This window comes from Hyperolius riggenbachi, chromosome 11, assembly GCF_040937935.1.
Source record: "Hyperolius riggenbachi isolate aHypRig1 chromosome 11, aHypRig1.pri, whole genome shotgun sequence".
Classification (NCBI taxonomy): domain Eukaryota; kingdom Metazoa; phylum Chordata; class Amphibia; order Anura; family Hyperoliidae; genus Hyperolius; species Hyperolius riggenbachi.
In genome coordinates, this window is record NC_090656.1 from 205,616,457 (window position 1) to 205,635,297 (window position 18,841).

An 18,841-nucleotide genomic window follows, 5' to 3' on the forward strand; every position below is an offset into this window, starting at 1 on the left:
AATATGTGTAAGCAGGGCACCCTCCTAACCTGACAGTAAAGATGCGTTTTTTCTTAATTTAATTTTTTTCAGTTGAATTTTTTATAATGTTCTGACTTTTATTAACTTTTTTTCCCATCGAAATGAGGTTAAAAATAGATATTTTTGCTATAGGCCCTTAACAAAGATGGCGGCTGTATAAGCATGAAGGGCGGAAATAAGGTAAGCAGCCCTATGATCAGACAATGCGTACATCTGTATGTACAGATGTATACGCAAGTGGAGAGGGCAATGGCTGACGTAGTAACGAGAGCCAGCGTGGAGCACAATGTAATCAAGAGAACGTGACGCGTATGACGCGCACGTGACGTTCCAGAAGTCCTCCTTCCCGCTGTGCAAAATTATTTTAAAACGCCGATCCAACTCCAGTAACCACGCTGCTCCTGATGAAACTGCAATAGTGATACCAATCGTTTGCTGTTTGGCTGAACGGGGCTCTGCATATATGAGAAACACTGTGAACATATTTGGGTCCCTGTAAAAAGGGCCCACATGTGAGTATATGTTTTTTACTTGTTCTATAAATTTGCTGCTGGAAGATAGATACGTTTAGATTTTTGTTTTTACTTGTTTTTTAAACTGCATATTCCTGGTGAGTCTATCTCATCTTTGAGGAATCTACTATTCCGTGTGGAGGCGGATACATTGTGATCTGAGGGAGGCCAAGCAGGAGAGAGACCAGCTGCAGGCCAATATAAGCTATACATAGACCCTGTAATTAAGGTCTGTATTGTTCTGGTAAGTGTATTTTTGAATTTATTGGTGACGGTGAAGGTGTAACGATTGGTGTCAGCAACACAGATTTTTCTGATTATTGGTGATCTGCAGTATCACCAATAATACAGATGCTGTACCTGATTATGTGGTGATCTGCAGAATCACCAATAATACTAGTATAGCTAGACACAGGACACCCAATGTGATATAGTGTTTTGTGCAACGGTAATTGGAGAGATTATCTCCCGAGAAGCGGGAGATACAAAAACTTCTGCAGCCTAGGATTCCCTGAGGGGCAGGGAACCAGGCTGTACTGCAGCCAGTGGATACCTGAGGAGCAGGAATCACTGTCTGGAGTAATATTGATGATGATTGGTCTGCAGCTAGGGATTCCCTGAGGAGCAGGGAATCAGACTGTACTGCAGCCAAGGATTCCCTGAGAGGCAGGGAATCAGACTGTACTGCAGCCAGTGGACCTTGGATAGGTAGAGACCCACTGACTGTGCTGCATGATGGTCTCCAGTGGAGCTGGCGACCATATGCCTGATATAGCAGCTAATAACCACCTGAAGAGCAGGTGTCACAGGTATACAGTAAGGCTGATCACCCAGAGGTTAGGTGACAGCCAGAAAGGTCAGACAAGCCAGGTCGGCAACACACGGACAGACAAAGTACAGAAGTGGAAGACTGATTCGGTATCCAGGTGCAGGCAATGTTGGCAACAGGTAATCAGATGGGCGGAAGTACCGAATCAGAGAACAGGAGAGTAGTCAGGAAAACCAGAGGTCATAACAAGTAACAGTATATATATAAATCCTAGTCTTAGGTGTGAGGTCCTTGGTCTCAACACCTGGGAACTAGTCTTACAAATGATAGTAACAATATAGCGATCTCCTAGTCTTAGGTGTGAGGTCCTTGGTCTCAACACCTGGGAACTAGTCTAACAGATGATAGCAACAATATAGCAATCTCCTAGTCTTAGGTGTGAGGTCCTTGGTCTCAACACCTGGGATATAGTCTAACAGATGATAGTAACAATATAGCAATCTCCTAGTCTTAGGTGTGAGGTCCTTGGTCTCAACACCTGGGAACTAGTCTAACACATAAACAGTAGCAAGCAATAGTACTTTAAAGCTATCAATGGAATCTGACTCACTGTGAATTCCCAGCTCCGGCTGGTTCTAACACACTGTGGGATCTGACTCAGGTCTGAGCGCTCACACGTATATGTTCGCAACAGCAGACAACTTGCAAGTGACAAGCGAGTCCTATATATACTAAAAGCGCTCCACAGCGCCGCCCCAGTCACTCAGCCAATCCGGAGCATAGCTGGAGTCAGCTGATCGGCATGATCAGCTGACTCCTCTTCTAGCAGCATAAAGGTCCTGTCGCCTGGCGCGCGCGTAGTTCTCCATCTGTGTGCACTAGAAGGACCAGGCAAGGCAGCATCTCGCTGCTGCACGGCAGCAGTCGCCGGATGGGACGCGGAGATAGCCGCCATGCCGCTCTCCCATGCAGCGGCATCTCCGCTATTCATTACAGAAGGATTTTAAGATGCAGCGCTGAAGTGTTTTTGATTGACGTTAGTAGGAGGATTGCTGGAATACTGGACTTTTAGCAGCTGTTTATTCTTGAACCTTGGACTATATTAGAGCGCTGATATATTTTAGATTTTGATGAGCGAGGCGAGTTTCAAATCCCCCACTGTCTGCTCGCAACTTTTCACGGAGGGAGGGGGGTTGGGATTTCAGGCACAATGGGATTTCAGGCGCTGTCCGCACAATGCGGCCTGGGCTACGTAAAGTTTGTCCAGGGTGACGCTCAGGCAGCGAGGTAGGGCGGATGGAGGTGCTGTTAATTGTGACATGAATAACCAGGAGGTGAGGTGTAGCACGGGGTGGGAAAATGAGGACAGTTTTATCCTAGTTAAGCTAAGGAACTTAGCTGACCTCCAGGCGAGAGGCAGGAAGAGACCTTGTCCATGGTGGAGGGGGAGAGATCGGGGGTGCGGAGATAGATTTGGGGATCATCGACGTATAACTGTATTTGAAGCCTAGGGAGGAGATGACTTTGCCGATGGTGGAGGTGTAAATTGAGAACAGTGGGAGGCCCAAAACAGAGCCCTGGGGGACTCCGACCGAAATGGGTGTGGGACTTGATTGATAGTTACACCCCTGAACTGTCCTGCTGCATTCTACCATATTGCTAATTGATTTTACATGTATAACGTAGCTGCCCAGACCCTATTTACATTTATAAACTGTAATTAGAGATTATTTTTAGTGTAGGGCTTATATCTTGAGCATCCACAAGAATCCTAAAAAATCTTGCTAGAGCTTATTTTTGGAGTAGATCTTATTTTTTGGGAAACAGGTCTTCACTGGGCTCCTGCAGACCCATCTGCTTTCTTTGCCTGTACTCCAGCTATTGGTAAATGAATAGCACACATAGCAGACACCTCCTCACCTTGGACACATCATGCTAAAACTAACAAGGAAGTGCCAGATGTATTCATCATGTGTACTGAGACCATCAGGACATCTCACACAAAAAGATTGTTTACATTGTGTGTCACAAATACTCAATTTTCCTGGAAAACACTATTCCTGTGCGGTGCTGGTAAACAGGCGTCCTAGAAATCTGGAAAATATTATTGACAAAGTTGCCTGTCTCTGCTAAACTGTCCACACTACCAAGTGGAAGCAAAATGTTATGGGCTGATAGCTTCAGGTAACATTTACGTCAATTTCTCAATGCAAATTGTGATAGCAAATGCCCTCCAATCCCATTTTTTGGCAATTTCCAGCACGGATTTGCGACTTTTCATGCCATTGTTTGTTCTTGTGCTGTGTTTGCCTTTTTCTGACAAATCCATTCAGAAAAAAAAAATGAACAGGGAAATCACAGAACAATCATAAAACACCATGTTTGCTGTGTGATTTTCTTGCTGTGATTTTCTGTGTGATTTACCCCGAAGCTAAATGCAAGAAAAAAGCAAAATGCACTTTGTTTGTTCGGGTAAAAATCAAAATGGGGAACGGGGCATATGCACCATGATTACGATAATCACGTTGTTCTTGAGAATGGAGAAGCGGAGATATATTGCGCACGTGATTCTATTTTTTTATTGAAAGGTGGCCAGTGAAAGTGGGAAATGCTATTGCATATGCACTTCCTTCTATTTCCATTACCACAATAGTGTCTGGTTGCCAAGACACTGGATAGATGCAAGTATGAGCCTGATAGGATGTACTGTAGAAGTCAGGTTGCTAGGATGCATACAGGTGTCTGGTTATTTACAGGGATGCAAACACAATTATAGACCCTGTTTGAGACCTAATAAAAATTAACTTTTATTTAATCTTTGTTAAAATCATGTAATACATAATATATTCATCATAGTATTAGATCTTTCCTTTTATTTTCCTTTTAATGAGTAGACAGGCGCAACAATGGGCAGTAAATTATTCTTTTCCCTCGGGGGGCCTTATGTAATAACCGGCCACCTAGGGTTGCTGCCTATCTCCCAAATCAAAATACACAAATGCTGAGTAATTACTATTATAAAAAGTAAACCCCCCACCAAAGAACCGACATGTTTCGGCTCATAAAAATAGAGCCGTCGTCAGGGCAGAAATAACTAAGGTGCTAGGGTGCAAGGTGCATAGTAATAGTGAGGCCTCTTGCACACTGCAAGCGATTCAGATTCAGATTCCGCTTTTTAATCTGTTTTTACATCAAATTCAGATTCCGATTTGCAGTGTGCAGGGAGAAAACTGCAAATCTGAATCTGAATCTGAAGTAAAAACAGATTAAAAAGCGGAATCTGAATCTGAATCGCTTGCAGTGTGCAAGAGGCCGAACACACAGCTATTTACAACATCATAGTCAAGGAAAATAACAAATGAGAGATGTTCTCTCAATCAAGATCAGAGGTGCAAGAAGGGGATGGGAACAGTTTGCTAATGATTATCACTATCCAAAGTATCTATAGAAGTGATTATTATGAGCACTGGACCAATAGAGAGCTAATACTGTAGTTGAGGGAGGGCTCTTCGGGGCCCCTCTGGCCCAAGGGCCTCGATGCGGTCGCTACCTCTGCACCCCCTATTGCTACGCCCCTGCCTCCATGGATATAAAAGGAAGGAGGACATCCTTGTTCATTGGATAGCTGATCTTGATTGAGAGAACATCTCTCATTTGTTATTTTCCTTGACTATGATGTTGTAAATAGCTGTGTGTTCCTATTACTATGCACCTTGCACCCTAGCACCTTAGTTATTTCTGCCCTGACGACGGCTCTATTTTTATGAGCCGAAACATGTCGGTTCTTTGGTGGGGGGTTTACTTTTTATAATAGTAATTACTCAGCATTTGTGTATTTTGATTTGGGAGATAGGCAGCAACCCTAGGTGGCCGGTTATTACATAAGGCCCCCTGAGGGAAAAGAATAATTTACTGCCCATTGTGGCGCCTGTCTACTCATTAAAAGGAAAATAAAAGGAAAGATCTAATACTATGATGAATATATTACGTATTACATGATTTTAACAAAGATTAAATAAAAGTTAATTTTTATTAGGTCTCAAACAGGGTCTATAATTGTGTTTGTAGTAAAAATCAGAAGTGTGTAGTTTATTTACAGGGATGGTCAATGAGATGCAAATAATTCCGAGTTGATTATATTTTATGGTGATTTTCTGCAGCTTTAAAATTAACCCATGAAGTGCCACATCAGCAGCATTTGCATGAGCCATTTTTCAAGATGCCTTCATTTACATACAACTAGCATAACAAGTTGCAATAATTCTGAACTTTTTACATTTCATTGACTATCCCTAGTACTTAGAACGCAGAGTAGAACGAAGATGCAGGTTTCTGGCTTTTTGGATACCGTACTTGTAGTTGCTAGGGTACAGGAAGAGGAGGATACAGTGGGTTGCTAGGATACCGGAGAACGAGAGGGAATACCCGGGGAGGACACTCGACCGGTTGCTGGGCAACAGCAATGCGGAAGCGGCGGGCCCGCGTGACGTCACGCGCCCTCTCACAGAAGCTTAGGACCGTCCAATGAAAAGGCACCGCGACCTGATAACCCGGAGGAGGGGCGGAGCGGTGTGTTACCAGGGTGACGGCAGCATGAAGGCGGGGCCGGGTGATGGAGGAGCGGAACGGCGAAATGAAGACTGTGAGGAGAAAATCGCGTCTGTCTATATGCGTATGTATATAGTGTGTGTGCCAGCCGTGTCTGTCTGTATTTGTCTGTATGTATAAAGATACATATATTTGAAGGATCATGGAGAGGAGGTTTGTGTTTTTATGTAACCTGTGTGTGTATAATGTAATAATATGTGTGTAGAGAGAGGAGGAGGCAGCGTGGCACAGGGAGAGCCCTGTCTGTCTATGTCTCCCTCAGCCTTGGGGTGTCCTAGGTGACCCCATATCCCTCTTCCACCAACTTCCAGAATCTCTTCTCATCTAAACAGCCACTCACAGTAATGTGATATATACACACACCAGAAGTGACCAATGACAGACCTGAGGAATTCCCAACATTCCCCCAGCTGTGATTGCTGGGCACTTCTGGCCATGTGGCTGTAATAGTAGAAGACAATGTTTCCCTGTTCCTTCTGTGGGGAGTTGTGTATACTGGTACTGTATATTCATTACTTCACTTCTAAGTGGGCAGGTAAGTGTCATAGGACCTGACATCTGTTGCTGGGACTGAGTAGCTAGCACTAGTAAAACCACTGGAATGGGCGGGGGCTTGGATAGAGAGCAGTGGCGTAGCTAAGAAACTGTGGGCCCCAGTGCTTGTTTCTGGTGTTATCCAGACACTACTGCATCCAAATAGATCAGCAGGGCTGCCAGGTAACTGGTATTTCTTAAAAGGAAATACATATGGCAGCTTCCATATTGGAGTCGGTAATTCAAAACGTTTAAAGGACAACTGTAGTGAGAAGAATATGGAGGCTCCATATTCTTCTCACTACAGTTGTCCTTTACTTTTTGAATTACTGACTCCAAGACAGTTGTGCAAACCAGGTGATCTGACCGCGGTGGTCGCATGCTTGTTCCAGGTGTGATTCAGACACTACTAAAGTCAATACCTGTGCAACTGGCATTTTCGAAAGGATATAAACATGGCAGATTCTGTATCCCTCTCATTAGTGTAGTTCCAGCAGAAAGAAGCCCTATAGCTCACAGTGTGGGCCAGCTCAAGTCCAGAATTTAATGATTCTGTGTATTGTCTTCACAAGACCCCCTGTTTGTTGATGAATTGCTCACTTGTCTTATTTTGTTCTGTCTTGTGTGCTACACACATGGCCTCTGATTGGAGCAGGTTAGAGGAACATCGCTCTCGGCATATCTGAGATCTCATATGTACTTGCTTACTCTGCTTGTGAAGTGACTGAGGTAGAACGTCCTCCACCTCCTCTGTCACCCACGTGTGGTGACTGGCATTACAGCCCTCAAAGGTAGGGCAGGGAATTGTAATAACACCAAGAAGTCAAAGGACAGAATTGAAACGCCCTCTTCAGTAGGAGTCTAAACTCAGCTAAGATCTCAAGACCGCGATCTGGTGCAACACAAACACATTTGGCTTGTAGTATTTTTATTGCAGCCCAAAGAGGTGTATTTGTCATATATACTGCCATATAATACTTAACTTATAGGATGCATGCTGTGTGCAGTGGCCAGAAACACAGTGTACAATACTACAACAAAGCATGCAGGCTCCCCCCCCCCCCTCCCCCTCCCCCCCACACACACGAGATCAGACCTGGGCGAAGGCAGTAAAGGGGCTCACCACATTTGGGGCTGTTTGTAATCAGTGGTATTGCCACAAAGCCATGAGCTGCAAAACAAATTGTACTGTAATCTCATGATATGGACCACTAAAACTGTCTTTCCATGTACAGTCATCTGTTAGATTGCAACAGCAACTTTACAACTTTGTTTTCTAAAAGTATGTTTTCAGCAGTATAATTTGAAATTCCATTCGGTCACTTTATTGGATTTGTGGAGAATCAATTATATTCTATTCAGGGGCATAACTAGAAATCACTGGGACCCTGCAAAACCTTGGATGGGGTCCCCTCCCACCAAGGGGGCTCGGTGCTGTACACAAGAGCCTGATGCACACTGAATAGGGACTGTCTACAAATCTTTGTCTACAAAACCTTGTCTGATTCCTTATCAGTACACAATTGTGTAGAGAGCAGAAACTTAGTTGTCAGTCTCTCAGGATGGGGCCCCCTGTGGCTGCATCCCTTGCAGGGTCTGTTGTTACGCCCCTGATTCTATTCTGTAGGATTGATGAAAATTGGCCGATATCTGGTTGAATCAACACATTTTCTTGATGTTGCACAATGGAAAATATTACTTGAAGGTCATGCTGCATTTCCACTTGTGCGGTGCGAATCGCCGCGGGAAAAATTTGCAAGCGGATGCGAAATTCGCATGCGGGTCCATGCGAATTCGCACACGAATTCGCATGGATGATGATGCATGCGAATTTAACCATGGCAGTGCTGGTGTGCTTTTCCATTGTTTCTATGCGAATTCGCATGAAAATTTGCATACCCAAACCTCATGAGAATTTCCTATTAAATACATTGTATGCGATTCGCATAGCGGTATGCGGCATGCAAATTCTGATGGCTCTGCTATGCGAATTTTTTCTGCACAGAAAAGCGCAAAGGAATCCTGACAAGTGGAAACAGTCCCATTCACTTGTATTGCTATGCGAATTTGCATGCGAAAAACGCATGCGAATTCGCGATAGTGGAAATGAGCCCTCAAGGAATAGACTACTGTTCGCATGATTTTGATTGACACAGAATAGATTCTTGAAATGTAAGCTCTGCTGCTGAGTCGGTCAGCTCAAAATAAACATACTACTTAAGCAGGCATGGGTATAATGTTATATAGTGGGTATAATGGGTATAATGTTTTAGACTGTCTGAGAAGCCACTTTTTTTTTTTAAGACTGAGAAATTAGCTTTGTTAAAATTCATATTTATAACATTGTGGTCAATCTGTCATTTTCCATTGTGAAGGATCTTCTCCAGACACATCCCAGATGGCTGGCTATTACCCTCTGGGTGGGGCATCAGCCATTAGGGTTTTTTGCTTGGCATGATCTTCTGTCATTGTATGCAAATGGATATTCATTTAAAAAAATATTATCGTATAGTCATATTATAGGACATTTATGCCAGGTGTAATTATCACTATGTGCTTTTACTCTGTACAGTAGGGCTCTTTGTCCTGTGTGCCAGTTGTGATTCTCAGTGTCTTCTCTTATTCTGTATGCATGGAGGATGCACAGTAACACTTCTCTAGTCCTGTATGCTGGGTATAATTCTCAGGATCTGCTCCTATTCTGCATGTATGGAGGCTGCACAGTAACACTTCTCTTGTCTTGTGTACCGGGTGTAATTCTCAGTATCTTCTCTTAGGCCTGGTGCACACCAAAAACCACTAGCAGATCCGCAAAATGCTAGCAGATTTTAAAACGCTTTTTCTTATTTTTCTGCAGCGTTTCAGCTAGCGTTTTGCGGTTTTGTGTAGCGGTTTTGGTATAGTAGATTTCATGTATTGTTACAGTAAAGCTGTTACTGAACAGCTACTGTAACAAAAAACGCCTGGCAAACCGCTCTGAAGTGCCGTTTTTCAGAGCGGTTTGCGGTTTTCCTATATTTAACATTGAGGCAGAAACGCATCCGCAATCCAAAATCTGCAGCAGCCCGGGAGTATGCGTTTCTGCAAAACGCCTCCCGCTCTGGTGTGCATCAGCCCATTGAAATACATTACCCTAGCGGATCCGCACCCGCAAGAAGATCGCAAACCGCAGCGGAAACACTCCGGTGTGCACTAGGCCTTATTCTGTATGTGAGGAGGCTGCACAGTAGCACTTCTCTAGTCCTGTATGCCAGGTGTAATTCTCAGGATCTGCTCTTATTCTGTATGTATGGAGGTTGCACAGTAGCACTTCTCTAGTCCTGTATGCCAGGTGTAATTCTCAGGATCTGCTCTTATTCTGCATGTATGGAGGCTGCACAGTAATGCTTCCCTTGTTGTGTATGGCAGGTGTAATTCTCAGTATCTTCTCTTGCAGGGTCTATTGTATGGATGGAAAAAAACAAAGCAACCAAACCAGTTTTTAGCCGCACACTGCCACAAGTAATTGAAAATACAAGGACTGCAAAATTTTTGATTCAAAAGTAGAAAATCTTTATTAGATAAACTTTTATGAAAAATGCCATTTGCATAGTTTGGCAACTGCTATAATCGAGCAAGAGACCACCAGCACTCCCTAACCCATTAAAAACCCAGCCATATACCGACCAAAGTGGTACATCCTAGTTCCTCCAACAATGTACGTGAGGTATCCCGGGCTACAGAAATATTCTCTGTAGCTAGGGAAAAATTGAAAGGAGAGGAAAAAAAAATACTCTAGATAGATAGATAGAGTGTTGTTTTTTTTTTTTTCCTCTCCTTTCAATTTTTCCCCAGCTACAGAGAATATTTCTGTGTCCCGGGATACCTCACGTACATTGTTGGAGGAACTAGGATGTACCACTTTGGTCGGTATATGGCTGGGTTTTTAATGGGTTAGGGAGTGCTGGTGGTCTCTTGCTCGATTATAGCAGTTGCCGAACTATGCAAATGGCATTTTTCATAAAAGGTTATCTAATAAAGATTTTCTACTTTTGAATCATAAATTTTGCAGTCCTTGTATTTTCAATTACTTGTGGCAGTGTGCAGCTAAAAAACTGGTTTGGTTGCTTTGTTTTTTTTCTTTGGTTAAGGATACCAGTGCCTGCACCTGACGTTTTTGGGATTGCGCATCTGTAAATTTGTGGTTATTGTTGTTAATATCTATTGTATGGATGCTGCACAGTAGTTTTTCCCTTGTCCTCTATGGCATGTGTAATTCTCAGTATCTGCTCTTATTCTGCGACTGCATGTATGGATACTGCACAGTATTGCTTTCCTTGTCCTGTATGCTGGTGTAATTCTCAGTATCTGCTTTTATTCTGATGGCCCGGCGTTGCCCGGGTATGTTTTTGTCTGGTGTTGGCTGTGCCCACTTTAACACACAACCCCAACACACAATTATTCAATGACCTAGTTTGTGAGCTTTGTATCTTTGGTATCAATAATTTTCATTGAAATTAAAAAAATCTGATTGGCTGTTTGTGGCCTCACCCCCTTTTCTGAAATTGAACCCCAGTCACCCAATGACCAACTGTGCCAGGTTTGAGGCTTGTGCAAGAATGGCAGCAATTAAATATTCCCCGTTAAAATCAATACGTTAATTTTGATTGGCTTTTGTAGGCTCCACCCACTTTTATGAATATTATTCCCATTTACCCAGTGACCAGCTGTGTAAAGTTTGAGAACTCTACCATTTAACAGTATAAGAATGGCTGCAGTTTACATTTTCCCAGTGAAATGTGTATTTGTCTCTGCCCACTGAAGACCCGGCATTGCCTAGGTATGTATTTGGCTGGTGTTGGCTGCAGCCACTTTTTCCAACCCTAACACACAATTACTCAATGACCAAGTTTGGGATCTTTGCGATCTTTGACATCAATAATTTGCATTGAAATTAAACCAATCTGGCTGTTTGTGGCCCCACCCCCTTTTCTGAATTTGAACCCTAGTCACCCAATGACCAACTGTATAAGGTTTGAGGCTTGTGCCATTAATAGTGCAAGAATGGAAGCAATTAAATATTCCCCTTGAAAATCAATAGGTGAAAATTGATTGGCTTTTATAGACTCCACCCACTTTTCTGAATCTTTGTTCCAGTCACCCAGTGACCAACTGTGCAAAGTTTGAGAACCCTACCATTAACTGTGTAAGAATGGCTGCTGTTTACATTTTCCCAGTGAAATTTGTTTTTGTCTCCGCCCACTTTTTGGTTATGGGAATAAAAAGTATCCTATATGTTATTCCACGTTATATATTATGTGTGTGGCAAATTCCATTCAAATCCGTTCAGCCGTTTTTGCGTGATCGAGTAACAAACATCCGAACTTCCCCATTTATAATTTTAGTAGGATGCATAGATGCTGCACAGCAGTACTTCCTTTGTCCTGTATCTTGCCCTAGGAGCTTGCACTCAGTTATTATAGTGAATTGACTAGGATGGAAGCTCTGAGATCTGGTATTAGTGAGATCGGCTCCCAGGGTCACCAGCATCCTATGTACAGGACACATCCATTGGTCTCTGGTGATGCTGGCCAGATATTCCATCTTCTCCTCTCAGCACTGCAGGCAGCCTTTGACCTTCTGATGTCTTAGCGGCAGAGAGTGACGTCACCATTGAGTCCTGCAGATGCAAATACTCCTCCTGTGCTGCCTCTGTAAATACAGCATCACCCCTGTACTCTGCGCTGCTGCACCTATGGCATGGAGAGTTGTGTTTGATGATCATAATTACTTTGAAGTCTGTACGGCAGAGGAGCTTAGCACCCAGTTACAGTGAAACTCCAGCCAAAAACATTTTTCTGTAGGTGGGGTTCACACTTTCTTTTTGCAGGAAAAGACACCTGCGTTTTCCTGTGCCTTTTTCCAGACACCATGGGCCATATTCACATTACTTTTTCACGAGTTTTCTCCTAGGTGATATTTTCACAATTTGTAAATAAAATGCCCTTTTTAAACCACCAGCAAGCAAGAATATGCTGACAATAATTTTGACGGTACTTTTTCACCTACTTTGTGGTACTTTTTCCATTGCAAAGTGCTGAAAAGGTATTTTAAATCGAAGATGAAAAATTATCTCCTGGGAGAAAACTCAGGAGATAAGAAGTGAATTGCATTTGGCCCCGCTTTGCAATGCGTTTTACCACAACATATGATGTAAAAACCACACACAGCTGCCAGTTTTTTTTTTTTTTTTTTTTTTTCCCACGTGTGAAGATTTGCATAATTTGTTAACAAACTTGTTGATTTACTTGAGTTTCCAGTTTGAATTTGGCAAGTGTGATCTTTGTCTTCACCTTTGCAAGGGTGAAGACAAGTTACAACTGCTTTTTTGGCCCTATCTGGAGGATCTGGATGGAGGAGCGGAACGGCGGAATGAAGACTGTGAGGAGAAAACCGCGTCTGTGTATATGTATATGTATATAGTGTGTGTGCCAGCCGTGTCTGTCTGTATTTGTCTGTATGTATAAAGATACATATATTTGAAGGATCACGGACAGGAGGTTTTGTGTTTTTATGTAACCTGTGTGTGTATAATGCAATAATATGTGTACTGAGCGTGTAGAGCATACATGTCAAACTCCAGCCCACGGGCCACATCTGGCCCTCAGTGCCATTCAATTTGGCCCTCAAGAGGTTTCCCCACTTTGCATTATGTTTGGCCCACTCAAGACCACCATGGAAGCTATATTGGCGATGCAGCCCTTGATCACCAGGGAAGCCATATGGGGGACGAAGGGGGAAAGCACTAAACACTAAGGAACTGTACAGGAGAGGGTGGGGGCCACTAGGCATCAGGGAACTGTATAGGGAAGAGATGACCATTAGACACCAGTGAACTGTATAAGGAAGTGAGGACCACCACTAGACACTAAAGAACTGTATTTGAGATGGAGGGGGGCAATTAGACACCAGGAAACTTTATAAGGTGTTCAGTAGACTTTGAGGTTGGCCCATGGCTAGGTCTCTGTGTCCAATTTTGGCCCACTTTGTATCTGAGTTTGACACCCCTGGTGTAAAGAGAGGAGGAGGCAGCGTGGCACAGGGAGAGCCCCTGTCTGTCTATGTCTCCCTCAGCCTTGGGGTGTCCTAGGTGACCCCATATCACTCCTCCCCAACTTCCAGAATATCTTTCTTTGTTTTCAACAGCATTCCCTGAACAGCAGTTGTAAAGTCTAACTGACAAAATAGTGTGCAAGTGAGTAGTATGACTGGCTGGTATCTTACTATTTGGCAGTTAAACTGCTGTTCAAGAAATGCTGTGGAAAACAAAGAAAACCCCGATAAACCCCCGTGAGGAGATGGACTGGCCCAAAACCTGTCTGTTCTGTACGATTTTAAATGCCTACTTTTTGGGCGATAGTGGTCCTTTAAGCAGGGGACGAACTTGACTGTTTTAACAACTCATCCTCCAGGATGGCTAAAACATGAGAGGAAGCCTGCTCCACCCCAAAGGAAACACCCCCACAATTATTCAATTAGACAGACCATATAAGTCCTCCTCTGCCATAGTCCCTCAGTTTTAGTGTGTTTCCTACACCTGAAGGACACCCTCTGAGGCAGTATAGTACCTGTCTCCTACGTTTTTCTTTTCAAGCCTCCTTCCCCCTCCAGCGGACAGAACTGCGTGTTGAGCTCTTCTCGCTTGTGGTGTAGCAGAGAGAGCTCGTGCGTCCATGGGTGGCGGCGGCACGGATGGAGGTCTGATGCTGGCTGTGTCTGCGGGCAGAGTGAGTCTCCTAAGGCGAACGCGCGAGATCTCGCGAGACTTTAACTGTGCACGGAGAGAGGAGGCAGCGTGATTATGCACGGCTGATTCCGCATAAGGCGGAAGTTATTCAGCGTTCCCGGCGCCATTACATGCCGGTCAGTGCTTGCAGAGGAAGGCATGGAGCAGTCAGACGCCTTACCCTCTGAGCCCAGCGGACCTCCGGACGCTACCACACAAGCGGCAGGACAGGTGAGAGTGGACAGACTGGGGTTTTGGGAAGACATTGCCAAAAGTCTGTCCACAAAGAAAACTGCTGTATTTTCTGTGGGGGTCGCTGGGCAAGGTTTATCCTATATTTTCCTGTGTAATCTGCATGTAAGATTTAGCTATCACAGGGCTTATAGGAATATTGTTCTCCATTGTGTTTTTACAGACTTCCTCTTCAATACCTGAGGACCCTGGCCAACCTCAGAAGTCTGTTGACAAGTCCAGGCGCTGCAAATATTGTAATATAAAAATGCCAAAATCTTGGACTAAATCACAGTGTGAAAAATGTATAAAGTCTTCATCTACCCCTAAACCTCCAGACCCTTCGGTAGTTATGATGAACTTTATGGAATCCATGCGCAAGGAATTTTCCTCCACATTTAAGACATTTAGATCAGTCATGTCTTCTCCGGCTCAGTAGGCTGTACCTCAATTAACCCCACCCTTGGTGCCGACTCTACCTGTTCCGTCAGGTGTTCAGCCCTCTCCCGCTCCTCCTCTAGACATTCCGGCTAATCTGGGGGGGGACCCATCGGTCCCCAACCCTCAGGATTATGCGGTTTCTTCTTCCGCTGACTCCTTAGAGGAGGGGGAAGAGAGGAGTGGGCCTGATTCTGACCCAGAAGACGTTCCAAAAAAATTATCCAAATACCTTTTTAACGCTGAGGAAACGTCAGAGTTACTTGAAGCAGTTTATGAGGCGGAACAACTGGCAGAGCCAGTAGCCTCCTCATCTGCAAGAGATGATATATATTCTGGGTTGGAGAGTTCAGAAGGTAGAACCTTTCCGGTCCATCCAGCTATTCAAAAAGTTATATTATCGCAGTGGGAGGACCCGGAAAAAAGGCTGTATATTCCCAGGTCTTTTAAACGCAGATTTCCCTTTAAAGAGGAAGATATCGCCTTATGGGAGAAATGTCCCAGACTGGATGCTGCTTTATCGCAGTATTCTAAGAATACTGATTTGTCTTTTGAGGACGCAGGGGTCCTGAAAAACCCTATGGACAAAAAAGCTGAAAATTTATTAAAAAGGGCATGGGAATCTATTTCCTTCTCTTTTAAGCCGGCAATCTCAGCTATTTGTCTATCCCGCAACTTAAATAAGTGGCTAGCAGGGCTTAATAAACATTTAGTGGATGGTACGCCTCATGCTACTATCCTAGAATCTTTTCCGGTGATCGCACGATCGGTGGCGTTCCTAGCGGACGCTGCTACTGAATCCCTAAAATCAGCAGCCAGAGCTCTAGCATTAATCAATACAGCTAGACGGGCCCTATGGCTAAATATATGGGAAGGTGACATAGTCTCTAAACAAAAACTATGTGCAATGAAGTTTGAGGGAGATCTATTATTTGGCAAAGGATTAGAAGATATCCTGGAGAGATCGTCTGGCAAAGGCAAAAAGTTTCCAGACAAGAGAAAGAAACAGCCTTTTCGTAAAAACTTTCAAGGCAAAGGACAGTTTAACCAGAGGGAGGCGAAATCGCAGCCCCAGAAAAAGAGATGGACATATAACTCCTCAAAATCAAAAACTCCCTTTCTCTTTAACCATCCAGCCACCTCAAATCCAAGAGAAAATAAGTGACAGGGAACAGGTCGGGGGGAGACTCCTATCATTCAGCCACGTGTGGACAAATATTACCACAAACGAGTTTATTTTGGACCTGCTGAAAACAGGTTACAAAATCGAATTCTCCTCCCGTCCTCCCCAAAACTTTGTCCTTACGGGTCTATCCAAGGACGGGGAAAAAGCATCTGCTCTGCTAGACTCAATAAGTACACTCCTGCAGCAGAATGTGGTTACCCGGGTTCCGGCTACCCAATACAGAAGGGGTTTTTACTCCCGAATTTTCATGATACGCAAACCTTCCGGCAAATACAGAATGATTTTAAATCTCAAACAATTGAATCCGTTCATTCAGGAAAAGAAGTTCCGAATGGAGAACATCTTTTCAATAAGGAATCTGATCCCAAAAGAAGCCTTTATGGCGACTTTAGATATCCAGGATGCATATCTACATGTACCGATACACCCGGCATATCAACGCTACCTGAGATTTGCGGTAAGAGTGGGGGATACAATCCACCACTACCAGTACCGAGCCCTTCCCTTTGGGATTTCTTCGGCTCCTCGCATATTTACGAAAATTATGGCAGAAATAACATCTTTTTTGCATCTGCAGAAGATCCAAATAATTCCATATTTGGACGATCTGCTAATGATAGCAGACTCCACGCAGACTCTTTTAAGCCATATAGATCTAACAATCCATTATCTCTCCCAGCTGGGTTGGCTTGTGAATTACGACAAGTCAATGTTGATCCCAACCCAGAAAGTGAAGTTTCTGGGTTTTTGGGTGGATTCAATAAACGAAATTTTTCTGTTACCGGAAGACAAGCAATTAAGCCTGATTCTCAGAGTACGGGACTTCAGAGCACAGCCAAGAGTATCCCTGAGGGAGACTCTTTCTTTGTTAGGCTTGATGACTTCAACGATCCCGGGGGTAATCTGGGCACAATTTCATTCCCGCATTCTTCAGGAATGGTTCCTAACAGTTTGGGACAAATCCAGGGAGAGTCTGGATCAGTCCTATTCGCTTCCACCCTGTGTGATCTCATCCCTCCTTTGGTGGGAGGAGGTCACGAACCTCAATCAGGGTCGCTTATGGAATCCGCCAGTTCAGAAGAGGATATATACGGACGCCAGTCTAGATGGCTGGGGAGCCCATCTAGAGCATGTCCAAGCTCAGGGACAATGGACTCCAGATATTCAAGTCAAATCTTCCAACTTCAGGGAGCTCCTGGCAGTAAAATTGGCGCTGCTCAGATTTCTCCCGATCATACAAAATTGCCATGTAACCGACCGTGTTATCAGACAATATGGTAACCGTATCTTACATTCAAAAGCAAGGAGGGACGAGGTCAAAAGATCTAAGTGATTTAGCGCTACAAATTTTACAGATAGCAGAAATAAATCTGCAAACGATCTCGGCGGTGCATATAAAGGGCTCTCTAAATATTTTAGCAGATCGACTAAGCAGAGAGCCATGCACGGAAGCGGAATGGTCTCTCAATAAACAGGTATTCGACCTGATAGTAACTCAGTGGGGACAGCCGACAGTGGATCTGTTCGCGTCACCACAGAACGCAAAAGTCAAAACGTTCTTTTTACTTCATCCCTCGTCCAACCTTGCACACCTGGATGCTCTAGCGGTACCATGGCCGAAGGACCTTCTATATGCATTTCCTCCCTTCAACTTGATAGCAAAAGCCTTGTGGAAAATAGAGCGGGAGTCAGCTCTAGTAATTTTTGTGGCCCCCCACTGGCCGAGGAGAGTATGGTTTTCGAAAATACTTCAACTCTCTATACAGGGACCTTTGTTTCTACCTCCCAGGGTTGACCTTTTGTCTCAAGCCGAGACTTTGCACCCGAACCCTCAGAAATTTGCCCTAGCGGCCTGGCTCTTGAAGGGGAATCTCTGAAGTTAAGAGGATTCTCCAAAAGAGTTATTTCTACGTTAGTCAATTGCCATAAGTTGACGACACGTAAAATTTATTGTAAAGTTTGGAGGGTATTTGCTTCTTGGAAGAAAAGAAAAAGCATAAAAGAAACTACAATACCGAGTATCTTGGAATTTTTACCAGATGGTGTTGAACTAGGACTAGCCACTAGCACATTAAGAGTCCAGGTTGCGGCTCTATCCTTTTTTCTTAATTTCAAATTAGCCAAGGAACAGGCAGTTATTGATTTTCTAAAAGCAGTATCCAGATCGAGACCAATCCCGTCAAAATTATTTCCTCCCTGGGACTTAAGTTTGGTTTTGAATTATTTAACTGAGTCTCCTTTTGAGCCCCTCAACTCAATTTCGATAAAATGGCTAACTCTAAAGGCGGCTTTCTTAGTCGCCATAACGTCGGCACGTAGGGTTGGGGACATTCAGGCCCTTTCAATAAAGGACCCATACATGACTGTGTTTCCCGATAGAATAGTCTTTAGAACAGATCCTACGTACCTCCCTAAAGTATCTTCGGCCTTTCATAGATCTCAAGATATTATTATTCCATCCTTTTGTGATCCTCCTTCCAATGAAAAAGAGGGAAAATTTAACAAGTTGGATGTCGGGAGAATTCTACTGTCCTATCTGGAAGCCTCAAAGCCTTTCAGAAGATCTAATCACTTGTTTGTAGCTTTCGCAGGGTCAAGGAAAGGGTTACAAGTTTCAAAAAGTACTATAGCGAGGTGGATTAGAGAGGTTATCACCTTAGCCTATGCCAAGGCAGGACAGTCTATTCCCCAAGCTGTGAATGCACATTCTACCAGATCCCTGGCTACCTCCTGGGCTGAAAGATCAGGGGCCTCTTTAGAACAGATCTGTAAAGCGG

At 43.9% G+C, this 18,841-nt stretch overlaps 1 protein-coding gene across 4 annotated transcripts in view; it reads left to right on the top strand.

The window, feature by feature from the left end:
• Positions 1–5,868: 5,868 nt before the first annotated feature.
• Positions 5,869–18,841, top strand: part of NUCB2 (nucleobindin 2) — a 129,692-nt gene continuing 116,719 nt past the window's right edge. For 2 of the 4 annotated variants that reach the window (XM_068259967.1, XM_068259970.1), the window contains exon 1: positions 5,869–5,974. In XM_068259967.1, the coding sequence (XP_068116068.1) occupies positions 5,915–5,974 (60 nt within the window). In that variant the 5' untranslated portion in view covers positions 5,869–5,914. Of the gene's footprint in view, positions 5,975–12,820; positions 12,865–18,841 lie in introns of those variants that run through there. The other 2 variants (XM_068259968.1, XM_068259969.1) reach the window with 2 other exon arrangements.